The 25,537-nt window shown below is 43.9% G+C and overlaps 1 protein-coding gene across 4 annotated transcripts in view; it reads left to right on the forward strand.

Annotated features, from left to right (window-relative positions):
- The window catches only part of BLACAT1 (BLACAT1 overlapping LEMD1 locus), a 207,413-nt gene that overhangs the window by 51,275 nt on the left and 130,601 nt on the right, over positions 1-25,537 (forward strand). The window contains exon 1 of one of the 4 annotated variants that reach the window (XM_077481221.1): positions 24,102-24,325. The exons of the other annotated variants lie outside the window; for them this stretch is intronic. Coding sequence (XP_077337347.1) covers positions 24,305-24,325 — 21 coding nt within the window. The 5' untranslated portion in view covers positions 24,102-24,304. Of the gene's footprint in view, positions 1-24,101; positions 24,326-25,537 lie in introns of those variants that run through there. 4 annotated transcript variants of the gene reach the window in all.

A 25,537-nucleotide genomic window follows, 5' to 3' on the forward strand; every position in this document is an offset into this window, starting at 1 on the left:
CATCTTGTTGTGATCCACACAATCAAAGGCTTTACCCTAGTCAATAAAGCAGAAGTAGACTTTTTTCTGGAATTTCCTTGCTTTCTCCAATCACAGCTAGCACAGCAGTTTTCAATGGCTCCATGAATGCAGCCGAGAACTGTAAAAAATGATTGCATATACAGCCATAATTTTTTTTTTACTTCCCTAAAGAAGTGAAGTCTCAACTATGGTAACACTACACTGCTCTGGTGACAGGATGTAAATAAATAAAAATATATTCACCAGAGCAAGTGTATTGTCACTTTTGTGACATCATACCTCTGTGGTCATGTGCAATGGCTGGCTTCTCTGATATCACTGTATGTCAGTGCTGACACCCATTATCTCTTATCACCACCACAGCAGTATAATGTCAATAGATCTCACAGAATCCTTAATCACTACCGGCACCAGTCATATTGCCCTTAACCACTGCAATACCAATCATATTGTCCCTAATCACTTCAACACCAGTCAGATCATCCCTGATCACAGCCATACCAGTTACAGTGTCCTTAATAACTGCCACACCAGTTACAGTATCCCAATCACTCCCACACCAGTTATATTGTCCCTAATCACTGCCACATGAGTTACAGTGTACCTCATTACCATCAGGCTGGGTTCACGCTGAAGCGATGTGGGAATGCCGCGAATCCACGGCGGGTTCCCGCATCACATGCCTCCCGCTGGCAGTTCACACTGCCCTATGCGGACTGCTGGGAGTGTCAGTGAAACGTTAATGACACCCCCAGATCAGTTCGCATATCGCAGTGCGATCTGCAAACTCGGACAGGAATCGGATCGCATGGTGTGAACACCCATGCGATCCGATTCTGCTGCGGACCAAAAAAAGGGTCCTGTGCGAGTTTGGAGCGGGTGCGATGCGAATTCAGCCATACTATCTGTATGGCTGAACTCGCATCGCACAGAGATCGGACGTGATTTGCACTGCAGTGCGGTGCGAATCACATCCGGGTCTCCTAGCCGCAGCAGTGTGAACCCAGCCTCACACCAGTTACAGTGACCTAGATCACCCCTACACTAGTGTCACTACATCTGTTTAAGCCAGCAACAGTGTTTCTGATTGTCACCAATGCTAGTCCTGATTACTGCAACTCTAGTCTCCAGCATCCCAAGACCAGTGCAACAATGTTCCTGAAAGCAGCCACACTAATGCAGTGTTGCCTCTACCTGCCTCCTGTACTGATCCTGCCCTGTTTATTGCCCATGCTTCTGCCTGTTGCCTAGACCAATCTTTTGCCTGATTGCTGACCGTGTCTATTTCTATGACCTGAACTGACCCATCTGCATGTCCTACTCACTATGCTTCTGCAAGACAACTGAGGTACCATCCAGCCCCTGCAGACAACTTCAGCCTCCTGTACTTCCTGGCCAGTGAATATTGCATTCCTGGGGGCAGCCACATACTACTGAGCTAGTCTTGCTTGGCTTATAGGAACAGGGGCTGCTATATGTGATGCTACGCTAAGCTATATTCCCTGACCACTGGTATCGAGATGACCATTACAGTACATTGGTTTTGATGCAATTGGTTGATTTGTGTGATACACAAGATACAATGCCTGGTATTTAATCAGCCCAAAAAGTGAAAAAGTCTCAAAAATGTGGTATTGTCATACTCTGGAGTAGAACAATGTGTTTTCGGTTGTAATTCTAAGTATGGCCATGCTGTGTGTGAGAAATATCTTTTGAAATTGACAACTTTGTGTAACAAAATAGTTTTCATTTTCTTTCTGCATTTTCCAAGAATTAAGTCTTTAAAATGCCACTTATAAATTACCTTGGGGTTGCCTTGTTTGCTTTTCAAAATGTAGTCAATTTGGGAGTGTTTTCACTGCCCTGGTGCTCCAGGGCCTCCAAAAATGCAATAGGTAGTCAGGAAATGAGATGCATAATTTTTGCTCCTAGAATGCATGAAGGTGCTTCTTTGGATTCTGCCCCCCCCCCCCCCCCCCATGTGGCTGGGCTGTGAAAAAGTCCCACACGTGATATCCCTATGCTCTGGAAAATTAGCAGAATGTGTTTTGGGGTATAATACCAAGTACGCCTTCAATGTGTTTGAAATATTTTATTAATTGAGAACTTTGTGTAAAAAAAAAATACATTTTAATTTTCTTTCCTGTATTTTCCAAAAAGTTGTAGCAAAAATAACATTTTTCAAAGGACTCAACGTGCCTTTCAGAAAATACCTTGAATTGTTTGATTTAAAATGTAGTCATTTTGTGAGTGTTTTCACTGTCCTGGTGCTCCAGGGCCTCCAAAAATGCAATAGGTAGTCAGGAAATTAGATGCATAATTTATACTCTTTGAAAGCCCAAAGGTGTTCCTTGGGCCCCTCTATGAAATAGTCTCACACCCGTAGTATCCTATACACAGGAGACATGACAGAATGTGTTTTGGGGTGTAAATAGAAGTATGCCTATGCTTGTCGAAATGACAACTTTGTGGAAAAATAATAATTATTAATGTATTACTTTTACAAAAAATTACAACTTCAAAAAACTCACCATGGGGGTTATTTACAAAAGGTAAATCCACTTTGCACTGCAAGTGCCTTGAAATTACACTGAAAGTGCACTTGGCAGTGCAGTCACTCTAAATCTAAGGGGTAGATCTGAAATGAGTGGAAGCTCTGCTGATTTTATCATCCAATCATGTGCAAGCTAAAATGCTGTTTTTTATTTTCCTTGCATATTCCCCTCGGATCCAAGTGACTTTACTTCCAAGTGCATTTTCAGTGCACTTTCAAGTGCACTTGCAGTGCAAAGTGGATTTTCCTTTAGTAAATAACCCCCAAGTGTCTTATTAATTACACTGAGCTATCTACTTCCCAAAAAGTGGTAATTTGGGGGGTATTTATACTGTCCTGGCATTTCATGAATGAATGAGAAAGACAGTCAATACATCAGGACTGATCAATTTTCCAAAATACTGTATATACTTTCCAATATACAGTATACAGTATCTATATCGGATATACAGTATCTCACAAAATACCTCCCTCACATTTTTGTAAATATTTTATTATATATTTTCATGCAACAACACTCAAGAAATGACACTTTGATACAATGTAAAGTAGTGAGTGTACAGCTTGTATAACAGTGTAAATTTGCTGCCCCCTCAAAATAACTCATCACAGCCATTAATATCTAAACCGCTGGCAAAAGAAGTGAGCACACCCCTAAGTGAAAATGTCCAAATTGGCCAAAGTGTCAATATTTTTTGTGGCCACCATTATTTTCCAGCACTGCCTTGGGCATGGAGTTCACCAGAGCTTGACAGGTTGCCACTGGAGTCCTCTTCCACTCCTCCATGACGACATCAAGGAGCTGGTGGATGTTAGAGACCTTGCACTCAACCTTCCCTTTGAGGATGTCCCACAGATGCTCAATAGGGTTTAGGTCTGGACATATGCTTGGCCAGTCCATCACCTTTACCCACAGCTTCTTTAGCAAGGCAGTGGTTGTCTTGGAGGTCGTTATCATGTTGGAATACTGCCCTGCAGCCCAGTCTCTGATAAGAGGGGATCATGCTCTGCTTCAGTATGTCACAGTACATGTTGGCATTCATGGTTCCCTCAATGAACTGTAGCTCCCCAGTTTCGGCAGGACTCATGCAGCCCCAGACCATGACACTCCCACCACCTTGCTTAATGGTAGGCAAGACACACCTGTTTTTGTATTCCCTACTTGGTTGCTGCCACACATGCTTGACACCATCTGAACCAAATAAGTTTATCTTGGTTTCTTTAGACCACGGGACATGGTTCCAGGAATGTATGTCCTTAGTCTGCTTGTCTTCAGCAAACTGTTTGCAAGCTCTCTTATGCATAATTTTTAGAATAAGCTTCCTTCTGGGATGACAGCCATGCAGACCAATATGATGCAGTGTGCCGTGTATGGTCTGAGCACTGACAGGCTGACCCCCCACCTCTTCAACATCAGCTGGCAGCTGGCAGCACTGATACATCTACTTCCCAAAGACAACCTCTAGATATGATGCCGAGCATGTGCACTCAGCTTCTTTGGTTGACCATGGTAAAGCCTGTTCTGAGTGGAACCTGTCCTGTTAAACTGCTGTATGGTCTTGGCAGCTCAGTTTTAGGGTCTTGGCAATCTTCTTATAGCCTAGGCCATCTTTATATAGAGCGTCAATTCTATTCTTCAGATCCTCAGAGAGTTCTTTGCCATTAGGTGTCATGCTGGACTTCTAGTGACCAGTGCTCTCCATTCACACCCGAGACCTTGAGTCACATGAGATTGGGGAGGGAAAATGGATAATTGGGCCCAATTTGGACATTTTCACTTAGGGGTGTACTCACTTTTGTTGCCAGTGGTTTAGACATTAATGGCTGTGTGTTGAGTGATTTTGAGAGGACAGCAAATTTACACTGTTATACAAGCTGTACACTTACTACTTTGCATCGTAGCTGTGTAATTTCTTCAGTGTTGTCGCATGAAAAGATATAATAAACTATTTACAAAAATATGAGGGGTGTGCTCATTTTTGTGAGATTCTGGGGGTTATTTACTAAAGGAAAATCCACTTTGCACTGCAAGTGCACTTGAAAGTGCACTTGGAAGTAAAGTCACTGTAAATCTGAGGGGGACATGCAAGGAAAATAAAAAAGAGCATTTTAGCTTGCACATGATTGGATGATATAATCAGCTTCCACTCATTTCAGATCTTTTTTCAACATTTTATAACAGAGGATTTTTTTTCAAAATGTTCAGTATTTTTTGCTTATACTGTATAGCAAAAAAACAAAACAATGGTGATCAAATACCAACAAAAAAATAGAAAAATAAAAAAGATCTCTCTGGCTCAAAAAAGAAAAAGATTTTTTTGCGGACAATGGCTGGTGTTGGCACTTCATTCCTCATGACACCATGGTTGATATGGTGTCAGGATGATTGAAGTGCATTATTTCTATTGTTACATTGTAATATATAATAAAGTGGTTCAACTTACCATAACGCAGAATCAGTGGGAGTCACTTGTCACTTGCCACGTCGCCTGCCACCAGGTGCAGCTTGTCACTTGCCACCGTTGCCTGTCACCAGATGCATCTTGTTACTTGCCACCATCGCCTGGCACCGGTGTAGATTGTCACTTGCCACCGTCACCTGCCACCAGATGTGGATTGTCACTTGCCACCGTCGCCTGGCACCAAATGTGGATTGTCACTTACCACCGTCACCTGCCAACAGATGTGGATTGTCACTTGCCGCATTTTCTGCCACCAGATGTGGATTATCACTTCTCACTGTCTCCTGTCACCAGATGTGGATTGTCATTTGCCTCTGTCGCATGCCACCAGATGTGGATTTTCACTTGCCACTGTCACCTGCCCCCTGATGTGGATTGTCACTTGCCATGTCACTTGCCACCATATGTGGATTGTCACTTGCCACTGTTGCCTGGCACCAGATGTGGATTGTCACCTGCCACCAGATGTGGATTGCCACTTGCCACTTCATCTTCCACCAGATGTGGATTGTCACTTGCCATATCACCTGCCACCAGATGTGGATAATCGCTTGCCACATCCTCTGCCACCAGATGTGGATGATCCATTGCCAAGTCATCTGCCACTATTTGTGGATTGCCACTTGCAATGCCAGCCAGTACCACCAAATGTGCATTGTCACTGCATTGGTGGCAGGCTGGTAGCACTGGTCCATTTAGCACAGAGGCAGGTGCAGTTGTCGGTTCTGAGTGAGGGCAGGAGAGCGGTGATGCGGGGCCACCCCCTAGCAACGCCACTGCTAACCGAGCATTGTATGGTCGGTTAGTTGGCTAAAGTACACAAGCTTTTGTTTGGTTCTTCTCCACAGAAATCAGACTGAAAGCTCCTTAGACACTTTGATAAAGTTTAGTTGCTTAGTATAAAATCCTATACACGTGCTGCTTTTTACTTTATTGGCTCATGTTTCAAGATTACTGCAACACCTTAAAGTCGAACTAGCAGGTGCCTAGTTTTGACATGTACTCGCTCTCACTTTAACTCAGATCGACTAAGTTTCCGTAATCCTATATCCATAATCTTCCATTGCTAGGGGGTTCATGTCGGCCCATTCTACCCACCTTACCCATTCATAGAAACTGTACTAAAGTTTCTATAATAAAAAATGATCTATAAATGGAGTAAAGGTGAATAAATGTAAGGTGTGCCTCCTCCATTTATAGCTCATACATTTAAAAAATGTAAAATAATTGCACTGAAAATTTGGTGTATTGCAGTAACGCTGCTGTAGTTGTACTGTATTTGTTAGTTTATCAAAATTAAACAAGAATAAATAAAAAGCTAACATGCCAGAAAATGTATGGTTTTACATCAGAACTTTTTGCATGATATGGCATGCACAGTAAATTGAACAGTAAAGCAACATATTTAATATCGATGTCTGGGGGTCAGAACCCACCAGAAGGAGCCCAGATAAACAAACAAAAATAGTTAAGTATGAAAATGTAAGCTTTTGCTCAAGTAAATTACATATTGTAGATTTGAGGAATTGTATAGTGTTTTTGTATATATTTTCCTTGTCATTTTTGAAGATAAAAAACATACATTTTAAATGATTTTTTTTACCTGGTAAATTAAATATGAAATTATCTAGACCCCTTTCACACTGACAGCACGGGCGCGTTTTAGCCGTAAAGTGCCGTTAGTTTTAACAGCGCTTTACGGTCCTTTTAGCGGCGCTTTACCCAGCTAGGGGCCAAATAAAGGGTTAAAAGCACCCACAAAGCGCCGCTGTCAAAGTGCTTTGCAGGCGCTTCGGCAGTGCTGACCATTGATTTTAATGGCATGGGGGGTCAAGGAGCGGTGTATAAGCTCCTTCACCGCCCCAAAGATGCTGCTTGTAGAATCTGCAAGCACACCAGGGGAGGCGCTTTTCAGATGCTTTACAGGCTCTATTGTTAGCCTATAAGCGCCTGAAAAATTCCTCAGTGTGGAAGGGGTCTTAAAGACTTAATTCAAATGTATTTTTAAATGCAGATAGTTTATACACCCAAATTTAATTTGGTATGAGCCTCTTATAGTCACCTGCACCTCAGTCATCAGCTCTTAGCCCCTGTACACACGGTCGGAGATTTCGACAACCAAATCCGTCGGATTTTGTCCGTCGGACCTTGTCCGAAACTGTTGCATACACACGGTCGGACTAAGTTGTCGAAAAATCCGATCATTCAGAACGTGATGACGTAATTTTGTTACGATGGGACTATGTTCAGGCTAGTAGCCAATAGCTTTGATGTAGGAATTTGATCTGAGCTTGCGTGGGACTTGATCCGATCAAAATTCTCTACACATGATCGGAGTATGTCCGATCGAACCAGTTGGTCGGGAAATATTTCCAACATGTTGGAAAATTGGGTCCGACGGAATCAGTCCGATGCATACCACACACAGTCAGATTATCCGACAACACGGTCCAATGGGACACATTCACAAGGGCTTAGAATGTGTAAGGAAAGGGCAGCACGAAAGGAAAATTAGGTTTGTTGCATGCACATTTTATATAGCAATTACTTATTTTGAAGTAGCTTTAGTGAAAAATTATGATCTAAATTGCCCTAGTATGTTTTACATTCCTTATTATTACTAGATATTCCTATATATTAGAACACTAGGTGGGAGAGTACAATATAGTGTACATTTTTTTTACAGTGCAAAGTAATGCATGTGTTTTCCCACTCTATTTTAATCAATAAGCAGTTTCATTTATTGGCCAACAGCAATTTCAGTAGGAAATGTTGACACACAAAATCAAAGTTTTAACCTTAAAGAGGATCTCCAGTCTTAAAAAAAAAAAAAAAAAGATCCAGTGTCATCCTCTCCCAGGCCAGTTCTCTCCCGATCTTCAGGTCCCAGTGTCTGCATGTTTCCTAAGAGCAGCCGGCTGTGATTCCTTGCAGCTCCATAGACAGCTTCCAACTGTGCATTAACTAGTCCCACAACACTTTGTACCCCTTGGGACACCCTGTGATGTGTTTCAGAAGATTGTGGGTGTGGGGGGATAACTTCCACTCCAATCACCTAGACAATCAGAATGGAAGTGGGAGTGGGTATCTGTAAAAACTAGGTACCCACTCCCCAAAGAATTAAACAAACTTCCAAAAGTGGGAGAAGAAGGGAAAAGAGGTGCTAAAGCGCAACTTCCCTTTAGGATCCCTTTCACACTGAGGTATTTTTCAGATGTTAAAGGGCTAAAAATAGCGCCTGTAAAGCGCCTGAAAAACACCTAAAACCGCCTCCCCTACAGCCCCAGTGTGAAAGCCTGAGTACTTAGAAAAAGTCCTGCAAGCAGCATCTTTGGAGTGGTTTAGGAGCAGTGTATACACCCCCCCCCCCCTTGAAATGAATGGGCAGCGCTGCTGAAGTGCCTGCAAAGCGCTCCGGCAGCATTGCATTTCAGGCACATTTAACCCTTTCTTCAGACGCAGAAGGGGGTTAAAAGCTCCCCGCTATTGGCCGGAAAGTGCCGCTAAAACTATGGTAAAGCACTGATAAAACTAGTGGCGCTTTATGGGTAACACAGAGCGGTGCCAGTGTGAAAGTGCTCTTATGCCGCGTACACACAATCAAACTATCCGGCGGAAAAGTCCGCTGGACAATCTGCCCGTGTGGGGGCTCTGGCGGACTTTTTTTTACCCAAAAGTCCGGCGGACTTAGAAAGTAGTTTTGACTAAAAAACTGTCCGCTGGACTCGCAGTCCGGCGGACAGTATGGCCGCGTGTGTGCTAGTCCGCCGTACTTTTGAAATGAATGGACTTTCCCGTACGGAGAAAAGTCCATTCATTTTGAGCGCAGCTCCAGGTAGCCGGGACTAGCGAAGGAAGTCAATGTCGCCATCTTTGGCGGCAAGATTGACACGTCGCTGGCCCCGTCACCTGGTATAGACTTAAAGGGGAAGTCCTACGCTGAAAAAAAGGCGTGGGGGCCCCCCCCAGGTCCATATCAGACCCTTATCCGTTCACGCTACCTGGCTGGACTGGAAAGGGGGTGGGGACGAGCGAGCGCCCCCCTCCTGAGCCGTACTAGGCCACGTGCCCTCAACATGGGGGGGTGCTTTGGAGAACGGGGGGCCGCGCCGCCCCCCCACCCCAAAGCACCTTGTCCCCATGTTGATGAGGACAAGGGCCTCTTCCTGACAACCCTGGCCGTGACCGGGTGACGGGGCCAGCGACGTGTCAATCTCGCCAGCAAAGGCGGCAACATTGTCTTCCTTCCTCCTTCGCTAGTCAGGGCTACCTACAGCCACGTTCAAAATGAATGGACTTTAGTCCGTGTGTGGGCAAGCCCGTTCATTTCAAAAGTACAGCAGATAGTCTGGAGGACCATGTCCGCCGGACCTAGTCCGCCGGACCTAGTCCGCCGGAAAAGTCCCATGTGTGGGCAGGTCTTTCCGGCAGTTTGTCCACCAGACTAAGTCCGCCGGATAGTCTGATCGTGCGGCATTAGGGTAAAGTTTTGCTTTAACGTTATCTTAATATACACAGACCAGAAAAATCTTTAGGCTGTTATGCCGACCAGTTGGCTGTTTTTGGTATATCTTCAATAGCAGATATAAACTTGAAGCCACTAACTTGTTTCCAGGAATTATTATAACTCAAAGGATAAATGATTTTGCATATTGGAGAAATAGGAAACACCTTTCAACTGAAACAAAATACTAATGGCATTCATAAATATGGATGCAGAATTCTGAAACTTTTGACAGATATCAGACTATCATTTTATGACATCAGCTCGCCGCCAGAATTTTAACTAATGAACATTTAAGTAAGTACTAGACTCCAAGGTATTTACCTTAAAATATCATTACCAAAGCCTCCTGACTGTAGTGATGACACAGCAGAGTATTTTTTTGGCTGGCCTTACGTAAAACTGTAAGCATAACAGATTGTAATGTGCCTTACTTATCTCTTTTTGTCAAAGTGTGGATCCCTTGCCATTAGCTGGTGTCCTGATAGCTATGGCTCAGTTAATTCTGTAATATTGGTGATGTGAATGGAAGAATTTTTAAATCTACCTTCAAGGGCACCTTTGATTTGGGTATCTGCAGTAGTCTTTCAAAATGTTGGGACGAGTGGAATAGTCTTTAATTTTTATGTTGCAGCAGGTCAAATGATGCACAAAACAAAGTTCTTCTGTTGCATCTGGTGGTACCTGAAGTTTAGGACATTTTTAAGACCTTGGGAAGGACTTGACACAATCATAACAGATTATTATAAGTGATTATTTTGAGTCAAAAATAAATCTTTTAAAAGTCATGTTCACACAGGCTGTGCATATTGACAAAGGTACAGAGGTTTTTTTAGTGTTAGTGAATTGCTGTACCAAATTTGTTCCATACATTGTACCATTTATAAACATTCATGACAATTAATTTGCAAGCAAGTTATAGGAAAGCAGAGAGTCAATGGACAGAATGCAATTAAAGCTTCACCTCAGGCACATATTTCCAATCACAAATACTGTAGATGCAGTTGTGTGTTCCCTAATTAAATAATGAAATGTTATTTTACATAAAACTAGCATAATTATGTGGGATGGGGTCTTTCTTGGACCCCTGTTGGACCCCTGGGGATGCTATAACTCTGAAGAGCAGCCCAAAAGTAATTTCTGTTGTAAAGTAAAGTCACTGATGGGTATCACATGTCAAAGCACTGTGGAACACAACATCTTTCCTTTGCCTCCTTTTGGGCAGTCATTTCACAATGACAGTCTGGACCATCTTCCGTTATCTGTGCACTACTAACTGTATTCCCTTGTACACAAGTCATTTTATAATGCAGATAGAGCAAGACATTTGCTCAGTAAGTTTAGAATTTGAAAGAATTTGCTCAATAAGTTTACTGTGACTACTGGAAAAATCAGGCACATCCTTGAACATAGTAAAACAAAGTTTGAATATGATTCCTTCATGGGTCTCCTGGGAGTCTCTAATTCGTGTATAATCTCATCTCTCAGATACTTCAGACATGTTCCCCAGTCTGTGTTCCCCCATGAAAGTGAACTCACTTTTTCGTCAAATGGCGATGCCTATCTGTTTCACAGCTCCAGATAATATATAATTTCTCTCTGACTGGCTCAGCAGAACTGCTTTTCCACCAAACAAGCAGTGTGCTTTTTCTAGATTGAAGGAAGATTGCAATTTATATGTTGTACATAATACAGTATATAGCCCCAAACAACTGCACTGTATACACCACATAGGGGGTTAATTACTAAAGGCAAATCCACTTTGCACTTCAAGTGCAAACTACAAGTGCAAAGTGCATTTGAAATTGCACTGAAAGTGCACTTGGAAGTAAAGTCGCTGTAGATCCGAGGGGGACATGCAAGGAAAATAAAAAACAGCATTTTAGCTTGCACATGATTGGATAATAAAATCAGCAGAGCTTCCACTCATGTCAGATCTACCCCTCAGATTTACAGTGACTGCACTTCCAAGTGCACTTTCAGTTACAATGTCCCCTCTGCCGCACCCTAAACACTATAGTATCCTGACCTCTGCACGCCATCCATTACAGTATCCTGACTGCTACACTCTATACACCACAGTGTCCTGAATGCTGCATTGTATACACAAATGTTTCCTGACCCTTGCACTCCATGTGCTATGTTATATGCTTTTGTGCTATAATTCTCAGTGGGTCAAGGACCGCCCAGAGCCTGCATCCTTCAGTGTTGTTGGAGCGGTGGCGGGAGGCTTGGAGAGGAGTGGTTGGGATCGTCTGTAACATATTATGTTGTGTGTTACATAGTCCTGGCCAACATGTTCATTTGTTGAACAGTACCTTATTGGTAAGCAGTTTCCAACCATTTTGATGAAACTCTTCTTTACAGTAATTCTAGGCAAATTACATTGAGGTGGATTTACTAAAGGCAATCAGACTGTGCATTTTGGAGGTGCAGTTGCACTCATTATCCCCAGAGCTTAGTGAATGTGGTAAATATCTGCTGATTCCCATCATCCAATCATGTGAATCAAAAATGCTGTTTTTTTATTTATTGTCCTTGCACCTGATTGGGTATGCTTTACAAAGTGAAGCTTCGCCACATACAGTATACTCTGGGGAAAATTAGTTCAACTGCACCTGCAAAGTGCACAGTTTTTAGTAAATCCACCCCATGTGTGTCTGTGAAAGTCAGTAATCGAGGAGTGTTTTGTTAGTACAAGGACTACTGCATATGTGTTTAAAGTATACAATGAACAGACTCAGACCTCTTTTAACTATGTTTATTTAAGCCACTCTTATTGTTAAACATAGTCACAATCTATCCATACCTATTCAATCTATCTGTGGCGTGTTATGCAGGCTGCAAAACTGCTTCATCGTTGTGCCCTTGGACTTTCCTAATCCTTGCAAGGCCCCTGATGATCACCGATAACATGTCAAATCAAAATATATTATCAAAGTATAAGTGTCATTAACAAAATTTTGTAACATGTAAGTTCATCAATATATTTTATGCTTTATTATAATTTAGAAAACAAAAAATGCAAATAAAATATACTATACAAAATAGTTTCTCAACAGCTTAGAGTGGAACGAGGAGCTAATGAAGCAATCAGCGTTTGTCAGAGTGATTTCACCATGAAGTAACTGGTTTGGAAGTAAGAGGAAAAGAAGGTTTCTCAAGTACAATATAGCAAACCTACAAAATGTGAATAAGATTAGGACCTAGTTTTTCTACACCAAAACGCAGGGCATCAAGAAAGTGGGCTACTGAGAGCATGAAAGGTAGCAATAGTTTGGTTATTTTGTTCCCTGTTCTTCTAGAATTCAAAGCATTCTGGCAATCAGCAATCCAGTAGGTTGAGTACTGTGAGATGCACTCCATAGAGAGTTCAAAGTCAACTGGGTGAAAAATTACACAATGTCAAAGTTTCTCTCAAAGAAATATGTGGGTCATAGGAAGAACCATATACCTAGTGAATTATGCTATAGGGAAGGTTGTTTATAAAATGGGGTGCATTAAAAGACTATTTACACCCTGAGGGCCAATTCACACTATTGTGATGCACTAACATACCGCAATCATGTGACTGGACCCTCATGTTTGTGGCTTGATATGTGTATCTTGCCATTTCCTCATAAGAATTTGTTACATTGGGCACAACTCTCTTAGATGTGGCACATATTTTGTAAGATCGGAACTAGTATATAAAGGCATTTGGTTTAACACTGGACTAGTGATATTTAAGATTAATGGATTTAGGCCCCGTACACACGGTATGAAAATTAGAAGGGAAAATTCATAAGATTTTCGGCATTCGACAGCTGATTTGACATTTACATCAGCCAAAAGCTGGATGTGCAGGCTATAAAATGTTTGCCTGATGTGAACTCAACGTCTGATTTTCGTCTGATTTTCGGTCAGTACAGAAATCCGTCACACAAAAGTTAAAAGTACAAACACGCATGATCGGAATCAAGGAACGTCTGGGAAGAGTTCGGTCTTGTAAACTACTGTTCCTAATCTAGAATTAACATTCGTGACGTGGCAATTGATGAAATGTCAAAATTCTCATCTTCTTTAATTGGATAATAATGAAGCTGCTTTGCTGGTGATACTGATGTAGTTATGCCAAATTTATTTTAAAAGTATTTTGTTTTGTATGATCTGAAAATCCCAAATCAACACTCACCAAACTCACCAAACTTCTAACTAACACGAAATTATCAGAAGGGGCCCAAAGGGTGGCACTTGAGAAATTAACTTCCTCTTTATATTCTCATAGTCAGGAGACCAGTGAATCTGGCTATAGTTACCCCAAGAACCAGGCAATATCAGTTTTGAAGCAAGCCAGAATAAGAAATATTTATTGAACAAACTTACACAAAATATAAACCCCACAAGTGGACATCCCCCTCCTCATCATATTAACAATACAAACTGTGCACAGGAATATAATTACAACAACCAACAACCAACATAAACTATAAACATTACATTAATTAGCCACCTGGATAATCAGGGAACTCATTCCAGGTCAGACTTGCCGACTTCGAGCTCACAAAGTACAATACACATTATTACAAGTATAAACACATCCCTCAATAGTTTGCTAGCAGAAAATAGGTGTGTTAATTAGCACAATTAGCAATACTAACAGTGATTTCTCCCCTCTTTAGCCTACCTAGTAGACAACAGGAAATCCAAGGCTTTCCAGATCTCATTAACCAGCTTTCTTTTCACATACATCAACAAAACTGCAGTGCTTATCCTTATTACACATCACAGGAAGCACACCCATTAGAAGAAAAGAGGTTTAACCTTAAACTACATAGAGGGATCTTTACTATAAGACTGACAGGTGGTGGTCTCAGTGGGGGGCATCAATAGTTTCAAAAAACTAATAGATAAGCACCTGAATGACCACAACATACAGGGATATACAATGTAATACTGACATATAATCACACACATAGGTTGGATTTTATGGACTTGTGTCTTTTTTCAACCTTACCTACTATGTAAAATCTGTCCACTGAGTCCCAAACTGGCAGATACCACCATGGCCTCCTTAATAATGTCCTTTTGCAGTACATAACAGGACATCTTCCTAAATGCTTGTAGCTCCCTCAAATGCCAGGGCCCATAGTCACTATTCAAGAGGCTAGCATTCAGTCCCCTCCAAAAGCTTCCGTCCCGGATGAGTCTGTCACAGTCATTACACAGGACAACGTGTCACACTTTATTTATTTTTTTTTTTTTTTAATTAATGTTTATTGAAGAAAAGAAGCATGTACAATAACATAATAGACAATACGTAAACCAGCGCAGGGGACAGTTATATCACATTATCAGCAGCCATGGTTCAAAACAAAATACCGCCCACGAGGGCCTAGCTAATAGAGGCAGCATATGAACTGGAACCATCGTCAGGATTTCAAAGGCACATGACCAGGTGATCGGTACGAATCACTGCCGCTGGAACCATCCAGCCTCTGCGGTAATAAGAATACACCCTTCTCTTCCATTATTAAAGAGAAAACACAATTGACAGATAAAGAGAAAGAGAAAAGAAAAGGAAGAAAGGAAGAAAAGGGCAGGAAATAAAGAACATAGAGAAGTGTGGGGATCTGAAGGTGGGGGAGGAGGGGAGGGGGGGGGGAAGCAGGTCCGCCTCTGATATCAGCTCCAAAATTACCTTAAAAACCTTAAGTGTTATGATTACATCACAGTGGTTGAGACATTATATCTGCATAGCTAGAGGAGTATTTAAAGGCAACCCAACAGGCCCAAATTTTTGTTGCCAGCTCAGATTTGCCACGGAGGGAGAGAGTCAGGTCCTCCATGTAATAAGTGGTATCCACGTTGAGTAACCAACGTCGGAGCGTAGGGATCTTCCTCAGTTTCCAAAATTGTGGAATGAGGGTTTTTGCGGCATTAAGGAGGTGGGGCGTAATTGATCTTTTATAAGGGCCTGTTGGCTTCCCCGTGCAGTGGAACAAAACATACCATGGATCATTAGGATCCTCCCAACCCTGGATCTCTTTAATCCAATATAGAATCGTTAGCCAGAATGGACGGATCCTCGGGCAGTACCACCAAATATGAGCATGAGTAGCCTCTTCACCGCACTCCCGCCAACACAGTGGTGAGGTCAGGGGGAAAAACCTATGCAATACCACAGGCGTGTAGTGCCATCTGGTTAAAAGTTTATACGCCATTTCCGACGTTTTAGAGGATCCGGAGGAGGTATGTGCCAGGGCTAGGATTTGTGATTTTTGGGACAGCGAGAGTTCCATTTGTAGATCCTGTTCCCAGTTGCGTAAGAATGTGGGAGTACTAGTAGAAGTGAGGGACAGCAGAGCTTGATAAAAGTACGAGATTGGCTTCTCAGTTGGGCTAGTGTCGGCAAATGCGGTTTCCAAAGGCGTAAGCTCCGCCAAGGAGCGTAAGGGTTTTGGGAGCGAACGAACAAAGGCCAATAATTGATGATGTTTCCAGCGGTCCATATATGATATGGGAGATGCACCCATGATGGTAGAGAGCGGCAGAATGCCGGAGGGGCCGGCGATTTGATGCAGGTAGATGTTATTGCCCAGCTGCCATGGATGAGTTTGAGGGTCCATATTACATCAGGGGGGAATTATATGACCAACCATGTGTCTTACACATAGAGTCCCATACCATCAAGGATGATTGCGTTAGCGGTGACGTAGTAGGCAAGAGAGTCCGGAATTTCCTCGGGATCCACATCAGTGTGGAGAGTTCAGTGCCACATAGGTCTGTCTCTAGATTAACCCATAGTTTAGTCTCTTTGCAATATTTCCAGTCAGAGAGCCTAGTCAACACAATGGATCGATAATAAAGCTTAAAATCTGGCACTGCTAAGCCACCCTTACACTTAGGGTGGGTGAGGAGAGATCTAGGGAGTCTGGGTCTTTTCCTATTCCATATGTATCGATATACCATAGAGGTCAAGATCGTAAAAAAAAACACCGGTATCCCGAACGGGACCATCTGAAGCATAAAGAGCACCCTGGGCAGCAAATTCATCTTGACCAGCCCGATTCTGCCCAGCCAAGAATGTCGCAGCTGGGACCATTTCTGGATATCTGACCTAAAGTTAGCGCGGAATAGGGGCGACAAGGAGGGCGTGAGTTGAATACCTAAATATTTCATGGAGCTCATCTGCCAAGTAAAGGGGTAGTTCCGCTTCAGGTGAGACACCTGTCGGGCGGGGACAGAGATGTTTAACAGTTCCGATTTGGACATATTAATTTTAAAATTCGAAACCAAGCCATAGGCCGAAAACTTAGACATAAGATTGGGGAGGGTGATCAGCGGTTGTTGTACATGTTTTATGCTGCGTATTTGTGTTCCGTTTTGCCTATTGATATACCATGTATACTCGGGTTGCGCCTGATGAGGGAGAGGAATGGTTCTAGGGAGATCGCGAACAAAATTGGCGAGAGTGGGCATCCCTGGCGGGTACCATTGTATAAGGTGAAGGGGTCACTAAGGGTGCCATTAACTCGTATTTGAGCAGTGGGACGGTGGTATAAGGCTGATATTTTAGAGCGCAAAGAAGGGCCAATTCCTAGATGCGTCAGCGTTGCCATAAGATATTCCCAGTCCACCCTGTCAAACGCCTTCTCAGCATCTGTGAAAAGCAATAGGGTGGGCTGGGAAGTCCGCCGTACATACGCCATCAGGGAAAGTGTGCGAAGAGAGTTATCCCGTGCCTCCCTCCCCGGGATGAACCCCGTCTGGTCCCGCGAGATCCATTGTGGTATCAAGGGGAGCAGCCGGTTCGCTATGGCTTTAGCATAAATTTTTGCGTCAATGTTCAATAGCGAGATAGGACGGTAGCTCGCGCAATCACTGGGGTCTTTGCCCGCCTTGGGTAGAACAGTGATGTGGGCATGAGTGGTTTCCGGACAAAGGTCTCCGCCGGTCGAGGTCACGTTAGCATAGTTGGTCAAGTAAGGAAGCAGTATGTCAGCATACGCTCGATAATAAGTCACCGTGAGGCCATCAGGTCCCGGGGCCTTGCCACAGGCCATGCCCTTCATGGCGCCCAGGAGCTCCGTCGATGTAAACTCACTCTCCAAGGAAGCCAAGACCTCCGTAGGGAGCGTGGGGAGGGCGGCACGGGCCAGATAGTCCCGGATAAGGCGTCCCCTTGTGTCTCCATCCCGGACGTCCTGGTGCACCTGATACAGGCGTTGATAAAAGTCCCTAAACGTCTTGGCTATTTGGGGGGTATCAAACACCAGGTCACCCGAGGGGGTCTTAACCTTAGCAATGAACGCCGCGTTCTTACGCTGTCGCACCGAGTTGGCCAATAACCTGCTGGGTCTATCCCCCCACTCATAAAACCGTTGAGCCACTAACCGAGAGAGTCGCTTTTGGTCCAAATGAAAGAGGGACTTCAGGGCCTCCCGCTTCTCAGTCAGGGCGTGGAAAAGGGCCGGGTCTGATTCAGTTTGTGTTGGCGTTCCAAGCCAGCAATTTCACGCAGCAAGGTAGATTGGTGTAGCATGCGCTCCCTCTTTTTCCTGGATCCCAATTCCATAAACTTACCCCTAATATACACCTTGTGGGCCTCCCATAACACTCCCGGGGAAACGTCAGGGCCTACGTTAGTCCTAAAGTAAAACTCTAAATCGTCTCCCATCACCTTTTTGTCTGCCTCCTCGGCTATCAGGTCTTCATTCAACTTCCAATTAGTGGATTTCAGGGGTATGGACTCTACTTTGATAGTTAACGAGATAGGTGCGTGATCTGACAGGGGAGAGGAGTCAATGCTTGACTTCACTATGAGCGGAAGGTGTTGATGATCAATGAAACACAGATCAATTCTGTAATACGTTTGGTGTACAGAAGAATAGTAGGTAAAGTCCCTTTCCCGTGGGTGAGCGATTCTCCAGACATCCATCAACTGTAGGTCATGGAGTCGTGAGCGTATAAACTTCAATCCTCTGCCGGATAAAGAGGAGCCACCCCTAGAGGTGTCCAAAGTAGGTTCCAGCGGAACATTAAAGTCGCCCGCTAGTAGGATACATCCACGGGCAAAACTCCGCAAGGAGTTGAGTGTGGAGGCAAGAAAACTCGCTTGATTCTTGTTAGGGGAATACAAGGTAGCTAGGGTACACGGCATGCTGCCCAGGGTGCCCCGGAGAAACAGAAAGCGTCCCGCAGGATCGCTCAGCATAGCGTCTAACGTGAACGCGGTTCCCCCACGAAACCCAATGGCCACACCCTTTGCTTTGGAAATGTCGAAAAGGCTGTAGTACCACGTGGGGTACTTCGGGGAGTGTAGTCTGACTAGGGTCGTATGTGTGAGGTGGGTCTCCTGGAGGAAGACCACGTCCCCCCGCAAACGATCCAGCTCTCTATATAAAGCGTGTCTCTTTATTGTCTCGCATGGAGGCCCCTTACGTTAAAAGATACATGGTTCACCGTGGCCATGAGGTCTCTGGAGGAGGAACCGCGAACAACAACATATAACCAGTACAGTATAGAGGCGGACCATCGCTAAATGGGGGGGAGAAGGCAGGGGAGGGTGTAGGAAGGAGCCAAGGGAGGGGAGAGGGAGAAGAAAAGAAGAAGGAAAAGGAACAGAAAGAGAAAAGACCACATAGTAGTGGGAAAAACAAAAAATACCAGAAAAAATGCTGTCTGACAACAGCTAGTGTGGAAAGCATAATCATGCCCTGCAAGAGCGGGCTACAAGCCCGCCACAGGGCCCCCGCGCCCCCCACCCCAGAAGGGGCAAGGACACCAGGGCCCCGCGCCGGGCAGCCCCCGCTCAAAAAGGGGGAGACGGGACTCAGGCAACTGGGCACAAACCACACCATGGGGGTCTGAAGCACAGCCCAGTGGCCCGGTGCCGACACCACAGCAGATAACTCACATCATCCAATATGTATAACAGTAGAACGCCTGTATAATAGAATACGAAACTAGGGCGGTAAAGCATGCAAGGGGAAACCGCAATCCAACCAAGTGTGAGAAACAAGGGGAGAGAAAAGAAAAAATAAAACAACATTAAATAAAACATATGCACAACAAAGTCAGAGGACCCAGAACGAAAAGATAGCAATGTCCACCCTCGTATAGGGGCCCCCAGGGAGGCACAAAGGTGTAGTTGGCACAGCAATCAACATCCTACCCGTAACCTAGCAAGGTCCAGCAGCCGTCAGAAACGGTCCTTGTCTACGTACAACCAGGGTAGGGAAGACATCACACCCTCAGTAGGGTGGTAATCCCTGCGATTGCAGCCCATAATCCAGTGCGGGAAAGCAAGCGGCAGGGCATTTCGTCGTTTCAAGGGCGGTGATCCTGGGCAGAGGTGCGACGACCCACTTTCTGCCATCCCTGGTCGGCCCCATTGGGTAAAGACGGGATGCCATCCTGCCAGCCAGGTAGCTCTGGGATATTAACATTCAGATCGTTGCAGAATCTGGGCAGGTCTTCTGGGAAGCGAAGTATCGCGGTTCTGCCATCCTGAGAAGCAATCAGGGCCGCAGGAAAGCCCCACTTATATTTAATGGACGCCGCCCGAAGCAGTTCCGTGAGGGAACGCAGGGCTCTGCGTCTATCCAAAGTCTCCCCCGCCAAATCGGGAAAGAAGGATAACATCGCCCCATCAAAGTCGAATGGTGTGGCGCCCCTGGCCTTCTGCATGATCAGCTCCTTCTCGGGATAATGGTGGACCCGGCATATGACGTCACGTGGGATGTCCGTGGTGAGGTTGCGGGGTCGAAGAGCTCTATGCACCTGGTCAATCTTTAAGGGGGCACCTGCCGCTCGGCCGAGGAGGCTGTTAAAAATGCCTCTGACGGACGGTAAGAGGTCATCATCCCCAGTTGCTTCAGGGAGACCCCGAATCCGAACGTTATTGCGTCTGTTGCGATTCTCTTGGTCTTCGAGCTTGTAAACGGTCGTTCGATGAGCAAGTGCAAGTTGACGGGTAGTCGCCTGCAAAGTCCTAATAGCGTTCGCATGTCGATCCAGACGTTGTTCAGATTCTTCGACCCGCAACAATACTTGAGACAGGTCCGATCGGACCGCGGAGACCTCCTTCTTAATGACCCGCTCCAAGTTTAGCAGCATAGAGGCCAGGTCAGAGGTGGTAGGCATGCCGCTCACCTGCGGTCGCCGCACCGGCAGAATTAGGCAGGTCCTCCTCATCGACCGAGTCCGCAGAAGACTCAGGTGAGCTCGGTCTCCGTTCCGGCCTATCGCGGGAGGCGGGGTCCACTCCACAGCGCGGCGAGCGGCCTAGGCCGTCCTGACCCTCCGCATCTTCAAGTTCCACGGAAAGGAGCTGCTTAATCGATCCCGTGGATGCACCTTTCTTGGGCAGGGACTTGCCCGTTCGCCGGCCCATCGTCAGGCGAGAAGGATGTGAGATAATCTGTGTATTTTAGGCTATTTTAGTGGTGTCGGCCCCGGAGCTCACAGAGCACACGTCCGCTCTATTGCATCGCCAGGCCACGCCCCCCCACGTGTCACACTTTATATCTGGAGAAAAAGAGATTTAATCTCCATATACGGAAAGGCTTCTTCACAGTAAGAGCTGTGAAAACGTGGAATAGACTCCCTCAAGAGCTGGTTCTGGCCAGCTCTGTAGATTGTTTAGGAAAGGCCTGGATTCTTTCCTAATTGCACTTAATATAACTGGATACTAATATTTGAAGGTAAGTTGATCCAGGGAATATCCTATTATTTCTTGTGGGATAAGGAAGGATTTATTTTCCCCCGCTGGAGCAAATTTGATCATGCTTTATTGTTTTTTTTCCTTCCCCTGAATCAACTGTGGGTATCAATTGGATAGTGTATATGGGGGTTTTCTAGCTATGTGTGCTGTTGTTTTTTGTTTTTTTTCTCTGTTTCTATTATGGAGTTGGGCAGAAATGTGAATAAGTCAATGCCTCCTCTGTAGTGCTGACTCCTGTCCCATGCAGAGTCATACCAAATGCACTCCACCTCTTATCATGGCTAGTGGTCTCCAGAGTGGTGCCAGCAACAGGAAATAAGAGATCTTCTGGTCAGTATGAAGCAATACACTGGGCATAATAGTATAGGGCTGCTTTCACACTGATACGCTGCAGTTTACCCACACCTCAGGTGCAGTGCAGTGTACCTGAATGCAAGAGTTTTGGTGCACTTTCAGAAAGTGCACCACACCTGCAGGATATAATAGAGGCCAAAGTGTAGCTAACCCAGGAAAGTCACAGATGCACTGCGTTGCACCCGCGGTGCAGGCAAACCACAGGACATCAGTGTGAAAGCAGTCTTATAGGGGGCTCAGAACAGTAAGGGTTTGTTTACATTTGCTGTTTGGAGGGTGGGAAAATCCCATATTTAATATGTGTTTTTACCACCACCACCCCAATCCTTTAGCTACAGTGGCCAGCGGTGTACACATGTCACAGCTGCTGCAAGAGTTATACGCCCTGTAATGCTGCGTACACATGACCAGACTTTGTGGCAGAAAAGGTCAGACGGAATCATTTCATCGGATATTCTGGTCGTGTGTGGGTGTCATCTAACTTTTTTTTTTCAAAAATTCTAACGGACCTAGAAATCTTTATGATGGAATCAATTCCTATTGGGAAAACCGTTCATCTGTATGCAATTCCGATGGACCAAAAACGACACAAGCGCAGCTATTGGTTACTGGCTATTGAGCTTCGTTTTTCTAGTCCCGTCCTAAGTTATCACGTTCTAAATGAATGGACTTTGGTATAATCATGTGTAGGCAAGTCCGTTTCAGTGGAACTCCTTTGGAAAGACCATCAGAGTTTATTCTGAAGGAAAAAACTGTCGTCTGTACGTGGCCTAATAGTTGGTGGGTGTAGCTCCTGCCAAGCATGACCCATTCAAGTTAAAATGGAAGTAAACTCCCCTATCGTTTTCAGCCAAGGAAGCTGCCATCTTTGCCTCTGTTTAATCGTCAACTGCTATGGTGCTGCACATGTGATTCGTTATGACACCAACCATTGGATGGTTTGATAGTTTGGCTGAGAGCACAGCCAATGTGCAGTTAGCATTCCCGGCATGCCTTTTTTTTTAAACTGTTTAAATCCAAGGGTTTACTACCACTTTATTGAGCCCACTCTGCAAATGCCCTGCAGCCTTGTGCAGTACAGCAAACAAGGGGTTAAAGCAGGCAGTGCTGTGTGGCTTTCTTGCCACCTGCTTTAACTCCTTGGACCCTACAGAAGCACCCAGCAAAAACAACAAGGGGTTTAATTACTGCTGCAGCATGTGTACACGTTTGGCTGCTGGTTCTGTGGCTGATTAAGATGGTAACTAACCTCACTTGATGCCTTATCAGCATTAAATTATTCTCAGAACCTGTGTAATTCATATGTTCGAGTTTAAAGGGATGAGGTGGCAACCCTATGTGTTGCCCGGTAAACCCATGATTGCCATGCAATGCACATGATTGCGACACTAAAGTACGGCAATTGAGGTTTAAATCAGGCATGAGTAGGCGACACTGGACGACACTGTGCCTGGTGATCTTTGACTTCTGCCATGATGTTCGGGTAGATTTCCACCTATTTAAGGTTGCCTACCCCTGATTTATACACTTTGGCTGGTATGACAGGTTTTCATTAAAATATTCCATTGCATTTTTGTCAACCAAGGAAACTGATCCAAATCAGTCATATGTTTAAAATATAAATTGCATTAAGTGCAAATTTCCTGATTCATTAATTCTGAAGAAAGAAATTAACATAAATAACTATTTGCAGTCAACTTACTTATATCTCATTACAGTAAGATGATTGTTCATGTTTCATCTATCTTTTCTTTAGTTAAACCAATAAACCATAGTATTAATTGGATAGCGATTTAAAGAACTATTTAGTAATTGTTTTGTTCTGAATGTTTATAATTGTTGATTCATACCTCCCAACATTTTGAGATGGGAATGAAGGACACCTACAAGCAAATGTATGTAGGAATAGGACAGATTAGATTAATTAAATCCACAAGGGTTTTTTTTTTACCAGTAATATTCCTTTACATTGGCTTTTAAATCTACAAATGCAGCAATTTAGAATTTACTTGAAAGTTTTAGTACTGGGAAACACTTTTTGAAAGATAAAAAGTGCAATTTATATATAACTATATAGACCAGACCAAAATGAGGGATAAATGAGGGGGGAAGAGGGACAGAGGGACCTTGCTCCAAATCAAGGACAGTCCCTCGAAATCAGGGACAGTTGGGAGCTATGGTTGATTTGTTATAATGTGTATATCTTTCAAAGAAGACTCTGCAAAACCAAATAGCAGGCATATGTAGACTGGAGGGGGGAGTACAACACGTGTAGCAGGTGCAGAGTTTTGTAGCTACTACATGGTCTGATTGGGAGGTGTATAGACAGGGCTCACATAATAGCCTGTTGCATTTTCTGTTTCACAGACGAGAAACAGCTGAATAGGGCCTTTGTTAACTGGCTCCTTCAGGAATAGAGAAGGCGAAATACCTGACCCCCCTTACTAATAGCTCTGCCTCCCCAACCCTCCACTCCCCTTTCAATCTCAATCTCTTCATCCATCCCTTTCATGCATCTCATGTTCACAAGAGTCATTCTTGTCTTGGTGATTTACTTTCTGGGAAGACAAGAATAGCATGCACTGGAATAAGGAACAAAAAGCAATAAGAAAAGAGACATAGAATAAAAATAGGATCTTTACGGTATTAAAGTGTGCACAGATGTGCAAGAACGAACACTTTTCTGCTTGGCTCGATGAGTGATGAAGGATGCACTGAAGCAGGTAATGCTGTTGATGGACACTTTTCTTTGGTAAAGCGACTGGAGTCTACTCATGAGCTTGAGTCTTCAAGAAGTTCTGAGGCCTCTGATACCGCCAGAGAACAGGTTTTGCAGATCAGCAGATGTTTCTTGTTGTATCCTGTTTTTTTAGAAACACTATGTTTCAGTATATTGGGTTGTATCATGTGAGAGGTAAGCAGAGAGCAAGATAGAGGAGTTACTCTTTCTTATTTTGCTGCCATTATTATTGGGTAAAGTCCCATACACACTATGAGATTTTCTGCTGATTTTTTCCTTCAGATTTACCAAAACCATATAATATGAGGTAAAACCTTAGGAGTTTCAATTTGTATGCAGTTAGGCAAGCCACTACATGGTTTTGGTAAATCTGAAGACAAAAATCAGCAGAAAATCTGATAGCGTGTATGGGGCTTTAATGTTCTTTCTTTACTGTTAGAACCAGAATATGCATTCCCAGCTAAAACATTCTCTATTACTTTGTCTTTTTTCAGCTAGTACACAATCTAAGAATTGTTAACACAGGCAGTCTTTTTGTTGTTTTTGTTGTTGTACTGACAACTTAGATAACCGAAACAGAGTTCTCTATAACAGTGTTGTCAACATTGCTAATAGGGACTAGCTGCACAGGTGGCAGTATTGCTTTCTAAAGCCCCATACACACTATCAGATTGTCTGCTGAGTTTTTCCTTCAGATTTACCAAAACCATATAATATGAGGTCAAACCTTAGGAGTTTCAATGTGTATGCAATCAGGCAGGCCCTTCTACTACATGGTTTTGGTAAATCTGAAGGAAAAACTCAGCAGACAATCTGATAATGTGTACTGGGGCTTTACACAATCAATATCTGTTTAGGCTAAGGAATGTCTTATCTAGGCTGTTAAGGAAGAACTGGGATGTTGGCAGTCTATTTAGCTTCATCTTAAATATTGATAGTAACTATTACAAAAACACAGTAGTTGCGTGGTGTGTGTGTGGGGTTTTTTTTTTGTGTTCAGCTCTATTTCATACACACACTTCTCATACCTTTTTTATATGTAATCCTAATGCTTCTAACATTCTAATGTGGGTTGATATATGTAATCCATACAACAGTTATGAGGAGTGCAATGCATGCAATTAACATCTTTGTACACTTCAGTATCGGCAAGTTAAGACAATGCAGGTTTCATACTCCATGTAAAATTGCTCAT

The sequence above is a fragment of the Lithobates pipiens genome, unplaced genomic scaffold (assembly GCF_037356315.1).
Source record: "Lithobates pipiens isolate NorthernLeopardFrog02 unplaced genomic scaffold, aLitPip1_a1.2 Scaffold_16, whole genome shotgun sequence".
NCBI classification, from domain to species: Eukaryota; Metazoa; Chordata; class Amphibia; order Anura; family Ranidae; genus Lithobates; species Lithobates pipiens.